The sequence below is a fragment of the Hoplias malabaricus genome, chromosome 5, assembly GCF_029633855.1.
Source record: "Hoplias malabaricus isolate fHopMal1 chromosome 5, fHopMal1.hap1, whole genome shotgun sequence".
Taxonomy (NCBI): Eukaryota; Metazoa; Chordata; class Actinopteri; order Characiformes; family Erythrinidae; genus Hoplias; species Hoplias malabaricus.
This window is the reverse complement of record NC_089804.1, coordinates 27,089,033-27,107,228: the sequence shown is the minus strand read 5'-3', so window position 1 is coordinate 27,107,228 and position 18,196 is coordinate 27,089,033. Positions and strand designations below refer to the sequence as shown.

Below are 18,196 nucleotides of genomic sequence, written 5' to 3'. Positions count from 1 at the left end.
CACACCTACGGACACTTTTGAGTCGCCATTCCACCAACAAACGTGTGTTTTCAGACCGTGGGAGGTAACCGGAGCACCTGGAGGAAACCCACAGGGACACAGGGAGAACACACCAAACTCCTCACTGACAGTTACCCGAAGCGGGTCTTGAACCCACAACCTCCAGGTCCCTGGAGCTGTGACTGCGACACCACCTGCTGCGCCACTTATTCTATATATTATAGAACAAGGTGCAATTATGTTCCCTAATTAAAGGCACACAATGTGTACCTTTGAGGGTACCACCCCAGTGACAGCAAAAGGTAGTGAGTGAATGAGTGAGTGGCTCTGAGTGAGTGACAGATCGGCCAAGTGACATAATGAATGAATGACTGAAGGAGTGTATATATATATATATATATATATATATATATATATATATATATATATATATATATATATATATATATATATATATATATGGCTTTGCATCACTGTTCCCAAGTTGAACAAGTCTAGATTAATTGCTGGTTACCACGTTACCACATGAAGTCCATTTTTAGTGTGTTCTACTCTTGCAACTATGGGCACATTTTTCCTGCTCAGTAGCTGCAGCTGTGGATGTTTAAAGTCCCTATCATCAGGCAGCAGAGCTTTGTTCTGCTCTTGCCAGCCCCCTGTTTATCGAGGCGGGCTGTGGAAGCTGCGGCCGTGGCCATCGATCTGTGGGCGAGAGCAGGGAGTGGAGATGGAGAGGTAGAGCTAACGCGCTAAAGCAGAGCCGTTAGCCCCCCACCTCTCTGCACGACTCCCTATGGCACCGCTGAGTGCTGGGCTTAATCATCATCTGTCTGCTGCTTGGACCCCTCTCTGTCTTTTTCTCTTGTTCCTTTTCCCTCTCTCTCTGACACTCTCTCTCTCTCTCTCTCTCCAATACCATCCTCCTTCCCGCTGCATTCAACTGCCTCCTCATCCTAATCCATCTCAACAATAGGCTTGAAAGTCTGTTTTTCTTTCCTCCTTCTCTCTATCTGAGCAATTTTTCTCTCAGTCTTTTATACTTTCTTTCATTCCTTCTTTCTTTCTTTCCTTCCCCCAAACACACACACACACACACACACACACACACACACTTAAAGAGCACAGTGTATACACAGACTAAATCTCTCGCCACATGTTCTGCCATATCCCTCCTGCTGATTCCAATACATATAATTTCAAACCTATCTCTTCCTACAACTGAGTGCCCTCTCTAGCTCTAAGAGAGAGAGAGTGTGCATGTGCGCAAGTGCACTTGTTTTTGTAAACTTCCAGGACAAACATTCATTCACATAGTGAAAAGAAAAGAAAGAAAAAACAACAAAAAATCACATCAATCTGAGAAAAATTGTGAGGCTCTATCAGTGACGTGCTCCTGCTTCAAAAAGGGCTTTGTCCAAAAGTGTCATTTTTGTAAAACTGCAAGAGGATATAGTCCACCAACCAAAAATATAAAGCCAGCAGCGTCTTAATGAAAGACTACACCAACACAAACTGTGCAGCAACATCCTCAAAGTGGAACCAACATGAGAGGAGGAAATGTGTGTAAATACTCCAGGAACACTGCTGTGCCTGATCCACTTGTACTAGCACAACACACATAAACACACACACCACCTCGTCAGTGACAAATAATAAAGGTGTGAATAGGAGCTAAGAAAGTATGCAGAGCAACAGATGGTCTACAGTCTGTAATTGTAGAAGTACAAAGTGCTCCTGATGGCTCAGCGGAGCTGATAAAAGGGAGAGGGAATGTAGAAACAAGGAGGTGGATAAAAACAAGCGGAAGTGTTTATTTGTGTGTGTGTGTGTGTGTGTGTGTCTAGGCTAAATTTCTGTTTCTACCTCCCCCCGGCCTCTCTGCTGGAGCCTGGTTAAGACCACCGTGCCCCTGCCAAAACTGATGCTGCCACAGACTTTGAAAAGCTTCATTAATACTGTTTGGATTGAGTCGCATTAATTAGGCCTCTGCCCTAGCTCTGTAATAAAGCGACACTAGAAAAGCCGTGGGCCTCCCTCTCGGCGCCAATGAGATGCGGCGGCACACACTCTCGGCTCTCGTGCTGCCGTAATTAATGGCGCCCTTCGCTCCCTCTTCAATTGTGAGCCTCCACTTCCATTCCTCCACAGCATGGGGTCCAAATATGTTCTGGTTACTGGTGGTGTTTTAATATGGGATCAGTTCTGTATACTTTTTCCACTCTCTAGTGACTCACGAAAGACAGAGAAGGTTTCCTTTCCTGCAGACGCACTGCAAATAGAGGGAAGTGGACAGACCCTGCTAATGAAATCAATAAAGCGTGAAAGAGGGCCGGAGGGACGGGAAACACTAGCATGGCAAACAAGTCCGCATGAGATGGTCTTTGCGGCAGAGCTGTAAAAATGGGAACATGCTTTTCCTGTCATTGCAGGATATGCAACAAAATTGTGCCTCCATATTAAACCCATCTGTGGCAGTGAACACACACATAATAGTGTAATACATTAGTAGTGCATACACACACACATAGAGCTGTGGGCATCCATCCCAACACATGGATTGCCCTTTTCCACCAATGTGGAACTTCTTTTCCCATTCACAAACCTAATTTGGAACTATTTCTTCCAACATATATAAACATAACATTTGTACCCATGTTATTCAGAGCAATCCATGATGACATCCACGGGCATGTCGGGCTAAAGAAGCTCCAGAAAGAGTGCAAAGCCTCAAATACACTGTTGTTGTGCAGTGGAGGTAGATAAGGTCATTTGCAGCATGTTACATTACATTCAATGGAGCGCTGGGTAAAAGACCAGCAGAGCAGATGGTTCTGTGTACATTTTTCATGTCGAAATGTGAAAATGGAAAATGAGAAATGGCCCGTTGTCTGATTTGGAAAGAAACTAAAACCAGAAACATGCTTCGTCTGTGTTTTCTGTGGCTTTCTGAGTCGTGTTGGCCACTTTTCTCAAAGTCCACAAGCTCAAGGCTCAGAACTCTACTTCATTTACATATGTATCGTATATCACTCTGATCTGACCCAGCTGTTGACCTCTGGCCCTGGTACTGAATTCAACCACAGCAACATTGGAAAACCCTGCTCTTGGTTCACCCCTTGCTGACGGTTCCCATACTACAGGACCAGTTTGTTGGATAGAACCGTGGTTCAAAAGATCCTATACGGAACAGGTTCAAGAACCAGAGTTCTTTTAGTGAAAAAGGGCTTGGGGGATTGTTGAGGTTTAGGCGTCTTGCTCAAATGTTGAGGGAGGAGACAGCTCTGTTGCTTCACTCCCTCAGTTTTTTGTGCCAGTCGAGGGGATAGATACTCCAGCCCTAAGCCTGCTTCACTAACCATTAGGCCACAGCTGCCTCTGACACTTTGCCCAAAGCCAAAAGTCAGACAGAGGGGTATGAAGCCTAACAGAGCTGGGTTATTGAGAAACGGAGCTGCATTCAGGAGTGATGGTACTCTATCCAATACACCTTCTGTAGTATTTCATTAGAGTTTATGTGGTTGAATGCCATCAAATGCTCACAACAATGTTCCACTATCAATTACAAAGCCATTCTAGAAGAGTGGGGGTTCTTACTCCCATGAAAGACAGTAGTGGCAGGAAGAAGACTTTCATACAAAGGGTGAAAACAGATAAGCCTGTTTCTGTAGCCATTCATTAGGTTGAGATAGTTGGGTCTCTTTGGTCATTCACCCCTTGCCTAATTAATCTGCCGTGGGGGTCTAGCTCGACAGTATGCGTGAGCGTTTTGTCTCCTCTGCTTCCCGTGCCGGAGGCTACCGGAGCGATCACCGGCATCACACAAGGGACAGTGAGTGGGGCTGGGAAAGTTGATGCTAGCATTTTAAGCCTGATTCATTAGTCAGATCTGGGAGATCCAGATCGAGCCGTGTGGCCTGGGGCCTCCTGAGCTTGTACCGGTCCAACATCTCCACAGGGGAGGCGAGAGAGCTTTGCAACAGCATGCCAGCCATGAAATTACATCAACACTTCCCTCTTTTCCCAGCAAACCACTCCCCACCCAATACCCCCTCTCTTGTAATTACATTTAGTTAAACTGGAAGGCAAAGTGTGGGTGTGATGTATTTAAGGAGTAATTGACATCTAAGTCAGGTTCAATCACAAACCGAACATGAGAGAGAGAGAGAGAGAGAGAGGAGAGAGAGAGGGGGGGGGGGAGAGGGGGGAGAGAGAGGAACGAGAGAGAGAGAGGAGAGAGAGAGAGAGAGAGAGAGAGAGAGACAGAGAGAGAGAGGAGAGAGGGAGAGAGAGAGAGAGAGAGAGAGAGAGAGAGAGAGAGAGAAAGAGCTGTTAACTAGCTAGCTATTCTGATCGTATTCCGGAAATTCCGTATTTCCACCAGAAAAGAAAGGCATGGACCACGGTGTGAGAGGAAAAATAGGCAGAAAAAGGGCAGCCATGCAAATAAATAGGCAAACACAGAGAGAGCACAAAATGGCAAAAATGGCTTCTTGCCATAAACACATTTGTTAGTGGGAGTGTGGATGTGAGGGAGGGAATGAGTGAGAGAGAGAGAGAGAGAGAGAGAGAGAGAGAGAGAGAGAGAGAGAGAGAGGAAGAGATGGGATAGAGAGAAAGAGAGGAAGAGATGGGATAGAGAGAGAGAAAGAGAGAGAGCGAGATTTAAAAAAAAAAACACTTTGAGTCTGTCGCTAGCTAGCAGTGTTTCGGGGATCGTGCCACTTATTCTGCCAACACCCACTTAGTGTCAGCCAAGATTGTTATTTGCCCATCACCATAAAACCATTTTCACCACCTATCAAGCAAAACGAGTGCTGCGTGGAGGACTGTTACTGTGGTTCCTGTGGACACAACAATTTAGCAAAACACTGGCAATCTGCTAAAATACAAAAATGTCTGTTTTGCGCAATGCTATGAATAAAAACGAGCGAGGAATGGCAGCAAGCTTCTAAACCCAAGATTTATCTTTTTTTTTTCTTTCACACTCAGAAAGTGTCAGTGCATTTCAATTCGCACTTAACATTTAGCACTTTTAACAAAATTATAAAAAAAGAAAAACACTCACTGACGTGACAACTAAACTACAACGGCCTTTTATAAACACTAGTCAAAGTCTACTATGGACATGTCGTCACTGTGGTTTACGGTGGAGCGTTGGGGAGTTTGCAGCAAATCTACTTCTCACAAGTGAGCACTGATACTGGATCCACAAAATATTCCATACTAAAGCTTAATTTAATATGATTTACTGAGGGTTAATCACAAACATTAACCTGTCCAAAAAAAGTGAACTGGCGACTCAAAAGTGTCCGTAGGTTTGAGTGTGTGAGTCAATGTGTGAGCGTGTGTCACCCTGTGAAGGACTGGCGCCCCCTCCAGGGTGTGTTCCCGCCTTGCGCCCAATGATTCCAGGTAGGCTCTGGACCCACCGTGACCCTGAACTGGATAAGAGCATACAGGCAATAAATGAATTAATGAATTAATGAACAAATTCATTAATTCATTACATGTATAGGGCACTTTTCATGAACAGATCATCTCAAAGAGCTTTAAAGTTAATGAAAAGTTAAAACATAAAAGCAAAACATACAATAACAACAAACAAAATGATAAACAAAAATTATAACAATACATTCATTCATTCATTCATTCATTATCTGTAAGCGCTTATCCAGTTCAGGGTCACAGTGGGTCCAGAGCCTACCTGGAATCATTGAGCACAAGGCGGGAATACACCCTGGAGGGGGCACCAGTCCTTCACAGGACAACACAGACACACACACACACACCTATGGACACTTTTGAGTCGCCAATCCACCTACCAACGTGTGTTTTTGGACTGTGGGAGGAAACCGGAGCACCCGGAGGAAACCCACGCGGACACAGGGAGAACACACCACACTACTCACAGACAGTCACCCGGAGCGGGAATCGAACCCACAACCTCCAGGCCCCTGGAGCTGTGTGACTGCGACACTACCTGCTGCGCCACATTATAACAATTAAAATAAAATAACAAGTAAATATAAGTTTCTTAAGTTTTTAAAAAATGACTCAAATCAGTAGAAGTGCTCAAATCAGTTTTAATTAACTGTTTGTTTAAAAAGATTTGAACTGAGCTTGACATCCTTACTGTAAGAGGTAATGAGTTCCAGTTTAGGAACATGAAAGCAGAAATAAGCCTCAGTTCTGCTGCTTCCCACGTCTTCCACATATATCCTGCATATTTTCTGCTACTGCAGTCGGACACGTGCCCACCGTTAGCTCAAACGTGAAATTAAAAACATGAGGCACAGGGTCTCTAAGAATTAATAGTCCCGGGTACTTGCGTGGAGTGTCTAGCATGTTACATGTCATTCATGTGATTCACATTCCTCACATCTCAAACCTACACACAGCTAAAATAAATATGCTTCTGATTCTTATTGTCATTCAACACAGCTCCCTCCAAGCAACAGCAAGGCCAGGCTTCCTGAATGGACGGCTGTATTTGATCTGTGGGTGGCAGAATAAGACATTTTGTGCTATGGAAAAAAAAAATTGCGAAAGGAGCCTTCACAAGTTCACTCATGCATCCAAAGCACTCACCATTCTAACAATGCCCTGCGCTCGACCCACCCAGAAACCCCCAAAAACTCCACACATGCCTCCTGAATGAACAATTGTAGTGGAGTGCTTCTTCTCTCCCCTTCTTCGTTTCTATCTCCAACAGTGACCTAATGCCTTATAACACCAACCCCCCTCCCACTTTCTACTGAACCAATGGTCAGAATGGTCAGTGCACAATGACTGATGCTTTTTCATGCTGAGTGCTTTTAAGCTACACTTTCTACCTTCTGATTCATCCTGGCTTTCTTTAGCCCGGATACTGCAATTCAGCCACAGGGAAAATAGCAGTTTGCTTGGAGCGTAAAATTATAATTCATTTTATGGTTTATTGTCGTTTTATGGTAAATGTGGCATAGTATTAAAAACAGACAATTTTACTAATTGACATGTTCTGTTCTTAGGGATAATATTGTATCCAAAAGTATGAGTGAGTTTTAATTCAGACTGTATACAGACTGTTAGTATTAATACTTATTATTATTTTCATTCATTCGTTCATTCATTCATTCACACACATCACTTGAGTCACCAATCCACCTACCAACCTGTGTTTTTGGACCGCAGGAGAAATCCTGAGCACCCTGAGGGAACCCACGCGGACACAGGGAGAACACAACACACTCCTCACAGACAGTCACCCGGAGGAAACTCACACAGACACAGAGAGAACACACCACACTCCTCACAGACAGTCACCCAGAGGAAACCCACACAGACACAGGGAGAACACACCACACTCCTCACAGACAGTCACCAGAAGGAAACCCATGCAGACACAGGGAGAACACACCACACTCCTCACAGAAAGTTGCCCAGAGGAAACCCACACGAACACAGAGAGAACACAACACACTCCTCACAGACAGTCACCCGGAGGAAACTCACGCAGATACAGGGAGAACACACCACACTCCTCACAGACAGTCACCAGGAGGAAACCCACGCAGACACAGGGAGAACACACCACGCTCCTCAATGACAGTCACCCAGAGGAAACCCACACAGACACAGAGAGAACACACCACACTCCTCACAGACAGTCGCCCAGAGGAAACCCACACGAACACAGGGAGAACACAACACACTCCTCACAGACAGTCACCCGGAGTAAACCCACGCAGACACAGGGAGAACACACCAAACTCCTCATAGACAGTCATCCGGAGGAAACCCACACAGACACAGAGAGAACACACCACACTCCTCACAGACAGTCACCCAGAGGAAACCCACACAGACACAGAGAGAACACACCACACTCCTCACAGACAGTCACCTGGAGGAAACCCACGCAGACACAGGGAGAACACACCAAACCCCTCATAGACAGTCACCCGGAGTAAACCCACGCAGACACAGGGAGAACACACCACACTCCTCACAGACAGTCACCCGGAGGAAACCCACGCGGACACAGGGAGAACACACCACACTCCTCACAGACAGTCACCCGAAGCGGGACTCGAACCCACAACCCCAGGGCCCTGGAGCTGTGTGACTGCGACACTACCTGATGGGCCACAATGCAAAATCAACAATTGACAATCGACACTTATTTATTAAAGCTGTGTAAAAGCAAGTAAAAGTTAGAACAATCTTGATGATGTTTAAACTATTTACTGTCTAAACTATGAAACTATTGTAAGAAATGGAAACGGCTGGAGTTCTGTGTACAGTTGATGAATCAGTTTCAGTGTGTGAAATCAATGGCAATGGCAAAATGGAATACAGAAGATAATGAGCCAATAGCTGTGTATAGGTGTTAGTAGGTGGAGTATGAGGTCAGGCATTGAGGGCACTGCTTCCTTGTCCACCAATTTTCAGTGATAAATCTCCTCCTGGTGCTGGAGGAACAGTAAAGTATGAAAATAAGGAAAATAAGGCACACAGCTGGCTAGCTAACAGGCGCTTGTTTAGCACATCATAACAGATCGTTTTCCAGCAAACTGAGGCTCAAAATGAGGGGCAGCTGTGGCCTGGTGTTTAGGGAACTGGGCTTGTATCCGGAAGGTTGCCGGTTCGATCCTTAGAGCCGGCAGGTCGTGATTGAAGTGCCCTTGAGCAAGGGCTAGGGCTGCCCACTGTGCCGTGCATGTGTGCTCACTGCCACTTAGTGTTCACTAGTGTGTGTGTAAATTTGTGTTTCACTGCACGGATTGGGTTAAATGCGGACAACAAATTCCTCTGTGTGCAAGCACAGTAGCCAATAAAGTAATTCTAAATCACACATATTTAGAGATAAAGCCTCATACCTGTGAGCAAAGGGTCTTCATATTTCGTATTTTGTCTGTTTTCAGCTTCATTCCTTTCTCTTGAAACCAAACTCAATGCTAAACTGCGGTGGGCTACTGGGCTTGTTTTGAGATATCAATACAGGAGGTCCTCGGGTTACATCAGTCCCGAGTTACGATGTTTCGTGGTTACGGCACATCTCCCATTTACTGTATAAAGCCTTGTTTCGACTTAAGTGGTTTTGCGTCGTAAACGTCGTAACGCGAACTTCGTGTTTGGTGTGTGTGGCGGAAGAATACACGGTTACGCGGCTTGGGACCAAGGAGGACAGGTGTTAGGATAGGATAAGTTTAATTCAGTATGTTATTTACGTACAGTACGTACGTATATTCCGACGTACACCGAAAATCGGTTTACGGCGCGACATAGGAACAGATCAACATCGTAAGTCGAGGACCCCCTGTATACACTACATTTGTAGTGGATTGCAATGTAACAAAAGTATTTTTTATTATTATAGTTATTTATATAAAATGCTGATATTTTAAATAATTAACTGTGAATGCATTGTGAAGCTATTACACAACATCACTAGGCTTGAATTTGATCACAGAGATACAGCAAAAAAGACACAGCCTCATTGAAATTTCACAATTAGTTTTGAATATACACAACTTTGACGAATAAGGGGGAATGTGATTGGTGGAATGAATTGTTTACATAATGTGACCTTCTCTCCAGTTTTGATTGAAAGGCTGACAATTTGGAACAAAATAACATTTATAAAAATTCATTAAAATATCAAGTGCCAACTTCTGTGTCATTAAAGAAGGCATTGAAACCGTGCATGTGGTAGCAGATCCTTCGCCTGGTTTCTATGACGAACACTGGACGAGCAATTTAAAATCTCTCTTCGTTCTCTATTCAACCTTTCCATTATAGCTATAATTCCAATTGAAAGTATGACATCCTTCTCAACACACAGAACACGGCAAAACAACAGAAGCAGAAAGGAGAGACCTTGCTAGCGTGCTAAAATCATCCGTATATTCAGTTTTTAAAATGACAAACATCTCATGAATAAATGAAAAAAAATAAATAATGGCATCTCTTCTCACATACTTACAAACATACTGCTGACAAACATCCTGCATGCTGTAGCCTACATAACACAATCATTTACATGCTTGCAGTTCATTTCATGAAAACTATTCATGTTATTTTTTTTCCCCCGCCACATGGCACTGCAGAATCTGAACCCACTATTATTTGCACTGTTTCTGAGCACCTGTGTTCGTTTTCCATCACATCATGGAACCAATTTTAATTTTAAATAAACACCGAGATCGCTTTGGGCGGCACAGTGGTGCAGCAGGTAATGTCGCTGTCACACAGCTCCAGGGGCCTGGAGGTTGTGGGTTTGATTCCCGCTCCGGGTGACTGTCTGTGAGGAGTTGGTGTGTTCTCCCTGTGTCTGTGTGGGTTTCCTCCGGGTGCTCCAGTTTCCTCCCACGGTCCAAAAACACACATCAGTAGGTGGATTGGTGACTCCAAAGTGTCCGTAGGTGTGAGTGTGTGACTGAATGTGTGTGTGTGTGTTGCCCTGTGAAGGACTGGCGCCCCCTCCAGGGTGTATTCCCCGCCTTGCGCCCAATGATTCCAGGTAGGCTCTGGACCCACCGCAACCCTGAATTGGATAAGCGGGTACAGATAATGAATGAATGAATGAATGAATGAATGAATGAGATCGCTTTGAAAATATAAAGATATGGGCTTATACCTCAGAAACGGACTAATGTTCCAACTTAGCACGTTTATACCCCAAAACGCAGGGTAAGAAAATTCAGCTTGGGTACTCCCGTACCGTACAAGTCTTCCTACAGTGGAAAAAGGGACAAAACGCATGATCCCAGACTGATGCACCAAGCTGTACCCTAGTTTCCATCTTGGCTCTAATGTACTTGCCTTAATGTGTCTCCTAAATTCCACTTTCCATTCTTGCCATGTTCATTTCAGTGTATCCCTAGTTACCTTCTCTGACACCTATGATTCACTGATGTGTGGACATGCGCTCATTGGAGTGTCCTGCAGGCAGCGGCACGCTCTTAAACAGACACTGAGGGTCTTCAGAAGCTTAGCGGCAGTGGGTCTCTGCAGCAGGAGCGACTGATGAATGGGGAGGAGATGTTAAAGGAGCTTCCGAAAGCCGTCAAGCAGACACTTCACTGCAGGTTGTTGGGAAAAAAAGACAGCATAAAGGAAGCGGAGAAAATCTTATAGCCAGTTTAATCTCTTGTGAAGTTCAATACACTCTCTCGTCACACTCCCAGTAAACAAGTACCTACACTGATACACTGTATGGCGAAACGTTTGTGTACGTCAGCTCAGCCAACTTTTCTCCAGAAAGCATGGGGGTTAACAGGGAGTCTGTTCCCCATTTTGCTGCAGTAACATCCATTACTCTTCTAGGAAGGTTGTAGAATTATTGTTGGAATATTTCTATGAGGATTTGATGGCATTCAACCATGGGAACTGTAGTGAGGTCAGGTGTATGGAGAGTTGAACACCTCTGCCCACACTTACTGTCATTTATTCAATAATAACACCAACCATTAGGAGACCCTGGGCAAGACCCCCAACCCTAGATCCTGATACTGGGATAAGAGCGCCTGGCAAGTGTCATCAAAGTAATAGGGTGGGAATGGTCAACCAGAAAAATACAGCCAAGCTTTATGGTCAGCACCTAGGGTGGACAGATGTCCAGCTTTAGGACGGAGAGTCAAGGCCACTGTTGACGGATTTTGGAGCCAACTATTCTGCATTTTATAATATCATTGTGTATAAATTGTTTAAAAAAATTAATACAATTTAAAAATGTCTCAAAAAAAGCCATAATAATTAAAGAATGTAATCATGACATCTTGTTCCTACAATGTGTTTTATGGCAGTGTGTGTGTGAGGTGCAGGGAATCCTCTTTCGCTGAAGGGTGCAGATATTGAATCTCCAAAAAAATTATATACTAAAACTTTATTACATATTATTGACTGAAGTAATATTCCGAGCGTTATTATTTAACAATAATAGTGTTGAATAAACCTTGGTGAATAATGGGCATGTGTTGGAGCTCAAAATGTCCTCCATTTTTGGGTGGAAGTGGTCACTAAGGAAGGCCTGGACGATGACTACTGCAAACGATGTACCAACAAATTGGCTATAGCCTTTAACTAGGTTGAGCTCCACTACTGTACATATGAGGGTCATGTAAACATATAGGACTAGGGGAGATCTTAAATATTCGCCTGGGTGAAAAGGTAAAGAGATATGTTCCCTGCTTAAGAACGGTCCACCACCTCATTGGCTGTATTTTATAATGCCGCGGTTCAATAAGCCCCCAGTCCCTGAGATTAAAACATATTAAAGCAAGGTTTATGTGATGATAAGGCCAAAATAAAACACACCTGCTCTTCGGGTTATCAGCAGAAATGACAAAAAACAGAAGAATCGAGGGGTCATAGCCTTGTAAATGTGGAGATGAGATAGTAGAAGCGTACCAGGAGGAATTTGAGGTTTATCTCTGCATATTTCGCAATGCGCAGGAGGTGGGGCAAGAAAAAAAAAAAGGCACATGCTCGGTGAGTTGGCATTCTAACCACGACTGCTGTCCGCACGGTGCAAAAAAGGTCAGACAGAAGAATGTCATAGAAATTGTCTTTCTTCTGGTGAAATGCTGGACGAGCCGGCAAGAGAAAAACGCTCTGTCCACAGCAGCAGCATCAGACGTTTCATTTAGAGCCTGTCAGTCAGTGCGCGGTTCAAAACATCTTAGCAATTGAAAGCATTATGTCGGGGAATGACAAGCCGTCCAAGTGTGTGAAGACTCAAAGGAGGCAAGAAATGAGGACTCACTCTGTGCGATCTTGGCCAGATGGAGGCGGTTGACCCAGGAGATCTTGCTGAGAGGACTCGGAGTGTTGAACACCACCATGAAGCTGACTGGACGACCAGATCTGTTCCAAAACACACACACATGGGTAGCTTAGGCTCAGTGGTTTGTTTATTAGGCAATCCTAACTTGTACTTACGCTTTACATAGTCAAAAGTATTACATTTAAAAAAAAGGGTGTGGCCTAAATCAGGTGAATAAATGTTTGTGTTAATTTAATCCGATTCATTAAAAAATTTAAATTAATTAAGCTAAACGAATTTCTATAGTCTTAAATTGACCTGATGAATGGCTAAAGAAAGGCTAAGGCAAACAATGCATTGATTGATGGGCTACAGTATCTAACTGTACACAAACAAGAAGCTACAAAGTGGATGTCTCCAATAAAGTGGCAAGTAAGGCTATAGGAAAGGACAAAAGTAATGCAGTGTAGCAGTAGAAAAGAGCAGCCAATAGCACTACATCCTGAGCTTAATTAACTAGGATAGGAGTATCTTCAATCAACGTCGAACGAAGACGGTGCTGCTTGGCTGCACAAGAATTTCCAAGTCGCTGTCTATCCCTGCCAGGGACCTTCGCCACAGTAATTAAAGATTTCACTCCCGTTGATCTTGATCTCAAGGCCCCACACATATCTAGGTCACGGTCTCAGTCTCGGCCACTCACTCTACACTTTATCATTAATATAGGATAATCATTATCTCTAAGTTTATCATGAAAATGGTGCCAAAGGCCAGTTTTATCTTGTGTATGCTGATTAGTTCACAGCATATCCTTTATATATGCTGATATATAATGTCAGGATAAGAAAGTGCAAAGAAATAAATAACGAAAATGTACCCTTAATGATAACACGATGGTTGTAATGTCCAATTGAGTTTTTTACAATTGTTTTTTTTTTTTTTTTTTTTACAGAACAATCACAAAAAGCACTGATGCATTCAATAATTGTCTAAACAAAAAGTACTGGCCATAAAGCAGCACTTCAGCTTAATGTCACCATGTCCACAGATACAGTATATGGATGCATGTATTGGACATATTACACTTACAGGAGCTTTTATGAACTCCCACCTTAAATCCACAGACATTAATGTGAAGTTGGTTCCACCTTTGTACCTATAACAGCAGGTTTACTCAGCAGTTACTGAACCACCAGAGAACTCTGAACTTGGCGAACCCTCTCTGTAATTTTGGCTCTGTAACATGATCTGCCAATTTGTGGCCGAGTTGCTGTGGTTCCTAAACTCTTGCCTGGAATAGCTAAGTGGGATATTTATACTAACTGACTTATTGCAATGGTGGCATCCTACTACAGAATCATACTCAAATTCACTAGGGTTTTTGCACAGACCCAAATGACCCATCCTTTTATAAGTGATTGTAAACTGCAAACTGCACGGCTAGGTGCTTGATGTTATACATCTGTTACAATAGGGCAGAACAAAACACTGGAATTAAATGATTAGCTTGTCTGTACCAATACTTTTGTCCCTGTAGTGCAAGTGTCATCAAGAGCTACAGCTGCAAACATGGACAAACTAAATGTTGATAAACTCAGTTCCAGGAGGAATTTTAGAGGAGATAGGAGTTTTGACACATTGATTGCCGATTTGCAGACAGTAATCCTGAGGACAAAGCCCAGTATCTAATGATCTAATGTCCAGACATCTGCAAGACTGGAATAATCTACAGCAAATACATAATCAAACAGACAGCACAAAGCTGCCTCTCTTTCCACCGCCTGACCAGCTGACACATCAGTCACGTCCATCTGTGCTCGGAGCAAATCCTAGGTTATTTGGTCGAAACTCAGCAAAGAGACTGATTCAGACACTCTAGTGTCTGCTGTTTCTGGAGTTCTTACATCATATCTGCTAACATATCCAGTCTGATCCCACCGCAACCTCAGCAAACCTGCCACTAGACCACACTAGCAAATCCAACCCAACCACTGCTGGGATTATGTTCTTGGCCCAACTCCCACCTCCATGTTCCTGCAGCTCTTAATTCAAAGCCAAACCACTTTGACCAAAGTCTTAGGTAAAAAATAAATGTAATCCCTGACTTGCTTTTGCTTGCAACAGCAGCCCCTGTTGTCTTGAACTCGACCTGCGTCTTGTTCCTAAAACTTTGTGCAGGATCTGACTCATACATTCTACAATTCCATACATTATCTCTAGAATTAGGTGGTTCTAGATGGTTCACAGTGGGGGTGATAGGAACAAGGTATCCAAGTGGGTCCATTCCCAGTGCAGTGATGATTAGATGGGTATAAATCCGCCCTGGCACTGGGTTGTGTTGTAAAATTGTATTATCTATAGGAATGGAGTATGATCCAATACCTTTAATCCTGACAGATATTTCACAGATCTACTTCCAACATCTAAAAACATCCGCAAAGAGTAGAGGCTGTTACTGGATGAGCAAAAGCGTATAAAACCACCAACCACTAGTACCCTATACATCAGAAGATATACTGGATGAGGACAGTGTCTACAAAACCTTTTCAGATAAGTTATTACCATAATAAGTTCTTAATTTTTCACAGGCTGAGGCTGCTCTAGTGCTTGGTTAAATCCTCTGTTTACCAGAAAGCTTTATGTCACCTCCTACAGAAGTCACTAGCAACATGTTGTTATGCTGACCATGTTCAGCATCATATGTACAGCATCCCACACATTCACTGCCTTTTTAGAGAACACACACACACAGTCTACAGGAGGTTTATTGCTAAAATCAAGTGTTGGCTTCACTGCAGAGCATCATGGGAGCTGTGGAGGGCACTGAAACCGAACCCGTGACAGGAGAATGAATTTAAAAAAGTTTATATTATACATTTGTATTTTACTTTACCCTAACATCCACCAAGTCCCTGTGATGCCTGTACTTTCATGGACTAAACAGATCTAGTTTACTTTTACATGAATATTTCCACCCTCTTTTTTCCACTCTTGAAGACAGCATCTTGAAGACTTACACACTATAAACACCTCTCATGATTAGTGAATTAAACCACTTTAAAGTGTAAGTAATGAACTGAAATGGGACACTCACATGCGCCTAAGGTCACTATGTTCAATGTCAATTGTAACCCCACCCTCCCCCTGCATTGGGTCCATTGGAGTAATGGAGTTTCACCCAATATATTTAAAATGACTTGGACTAGTGTTGTATGATCAGAACTAATCATCTGAAATCAGTATCTGACCTCTCTAATGCTTCTGAGGCTGGATGCAATCCAATCTTCACAGCAATGCTCTGACATCTAGTGCACAGCCTTCCTCAAAAAGGAGCAACCAAGTAGACGCAAAGCTCCCATTTATACCTTTACCTGATATTTACATTCATATCCACATCTTCCACTCCAACAAATCTGCTGCAGGAACAACACTCTTTATCACCTCAGCATGAATGGGTGGGGTATGCCCATGAAGTGCTCATTTGAAAACATTTTTAGCTGTGATTTTACAAGCATGCTTACTTCAAAACAGGTCATTCTGCTGCGTTAACGATGTTTGCAGAGCACAGAAAACTTTTTCCACAACATGGGCCCTTTAAAAGAGAAGGACAAGAGATAGGGAGAGTCCCGCGACTGCAGAGCCATGACAAATTACACTCTTCCTCCTGAATATAATCGGAAACGGGGTAACGGAGTGAAGGTCAGGGAGGACGCATCATAGCGGAGCGGTGACATGGGCCAGCGAGGAGAGGCCAGAGTGGAGAATGAAGTCGGGCTTTTCCCAGTTAATCCTGCTGCTGAGCGAAGGAGTCGACCAGGTTAATGGTCTAGAACTCGAGCGTGGAGCCTGTTAGCAGAGTGAAACACCAATAAGTCTCCCCCTGCATGAACGAACACTGACAGAACTGGACGGCAGGACCATTTCCAGGAAAGTAATTAAAGGACACGTTCTAGTCCAAGTGACCCACCTCTATCTGACTTTGAAAGACAGCATTTTTAGCTCACAGTCATTTATCACTGCAATACATGCACTCACTGGCCAATTTATGGGAAACCCCTGTTTTGGAGGCTACTTCCAGCTAAATCTAATCTGACAGAACTGTTTGTTTTCTTAATATGTGGCCATTCCAAAGATTCAGACCATGTGCATATGACATACACTTTGGATTAATCTAAGTAAGGCAGATCGAGAAAAACATTATCTCCCAGCGTAGATAATGACAACAGCCAAGATTAGTGTAGGTGAGCTAATGGCCTGGGGCTGTTCATCAGGGTGAGGAAAAGTCCCCTTACCAACCTTGAAGGGTATCGTTAATTCTACAGCATACAAAGACATTATAGAAAATTATATGTTTCTAACCAAGGACCAACAGTGTGGGCAAAGACCTATTCAATGACCAGCAGGACTGTGCCCCTGTGCATAAAGCAAGGTGCATAAAGACATGAATGAATAATGAAGGATGAAACAAATGAATGAACAATGGCATTATTTGTTCAGCACCATGTCCATGTCACTGCACAGACTACACACAGAGCGCCCCCTGTTGGACCCACCAACACCATATTCATCAGCCACATGAGCTTTCCTATTAGGTCTTCAATCCAAGTATTGGCCAGGCCCAAACCTGCTTAGCTTCAAGCTGAGTGGCTTTGTGCTTAGACGCTGACCGCTGATGAAGTGTTAGAAGATGGCATACAGAAACTGGGCACCAACAGATAAGCAGTAGTCTCTGACTGTATTGCAACAGTCTACACGATCAGGGTTTCTAATACAGTGGCCTGCGACTGAAGCAGATCAGCACAAGTTCTGTATCCCTGGTTAAAAGGCTCTGCCCTCTGTTCTCATCTGACGAGGCCTGTCTCTCAGCCGAGCACATGTTCAGCACTTGTAAAAACACTTTGTCTCCATATCCGGCATTGTGCCTACTAAAGAGGCTCTCTGAGCATTGACTCATGGAGACGCGAGGCAATTCACATTCAGTCATCATTAGAAGGTAATTGACTGGAGAACGGTGTGCAGCCTGCATCAGCTACTGTCATAGAAGCCGCTTTGCTGTGCTTTGTATTCACGCTCCGCCCTGGGGAAAGAAACAGAGAGGGATACAAAGGGAGAGAGAGAAAGAGAGAGAGAGAGAGAGAGAGAGCGAGAGAGAGAGAGTAACAGAGTACACACTCAGTGAGCACAGCAAGACTACTGAACCTGCCCACTGTAGATATATGTCCAAACGTTTGTAGACACTCCTAATAATTAGCGAAGTAGGCTACTTTAAAGTGCACTCACTGTGGACACAGATGTTCAGCTGCGCAGACGGCATGTATAATCTCTATGTAAAAATCCTAGCCTGAAATGGGACTCTCAAACGCAGCCATATTTGAGATTTAAAGCAGCATCTTTACCTTCAAATATTAGCTTCAAACTTATTGTAATGCTTCACTGACCTGTAATAAA

General features: G+C 43.6%; 1 protein-coding gene across 2 annotated transcripts in view; it reads right to left on the bottom strand.

Annotated features, from left to right (window-relative positions):
• Positions 1–18,196, bottom strand: part of arhgef10la (Rho guanine nucleotide exchange factor (GEF) 10-like a) — a 192,596-nt gene that overhangs the window by 77,304 nt on the left and 97,096 nt on the right. For both annotated transcript variants that reach the window (XM_066670557.1, XM_066670558.1), the window contains one exon: positions 12,749–12,849. In XM_066670557.1, coding sequence (XP_066526654.1) covers positions 12,749–12,849 — 101 coding nt within the window. The remainder of the gene's footprint in view (positions 1–12,748; positions 12,850–18,196) is intronic.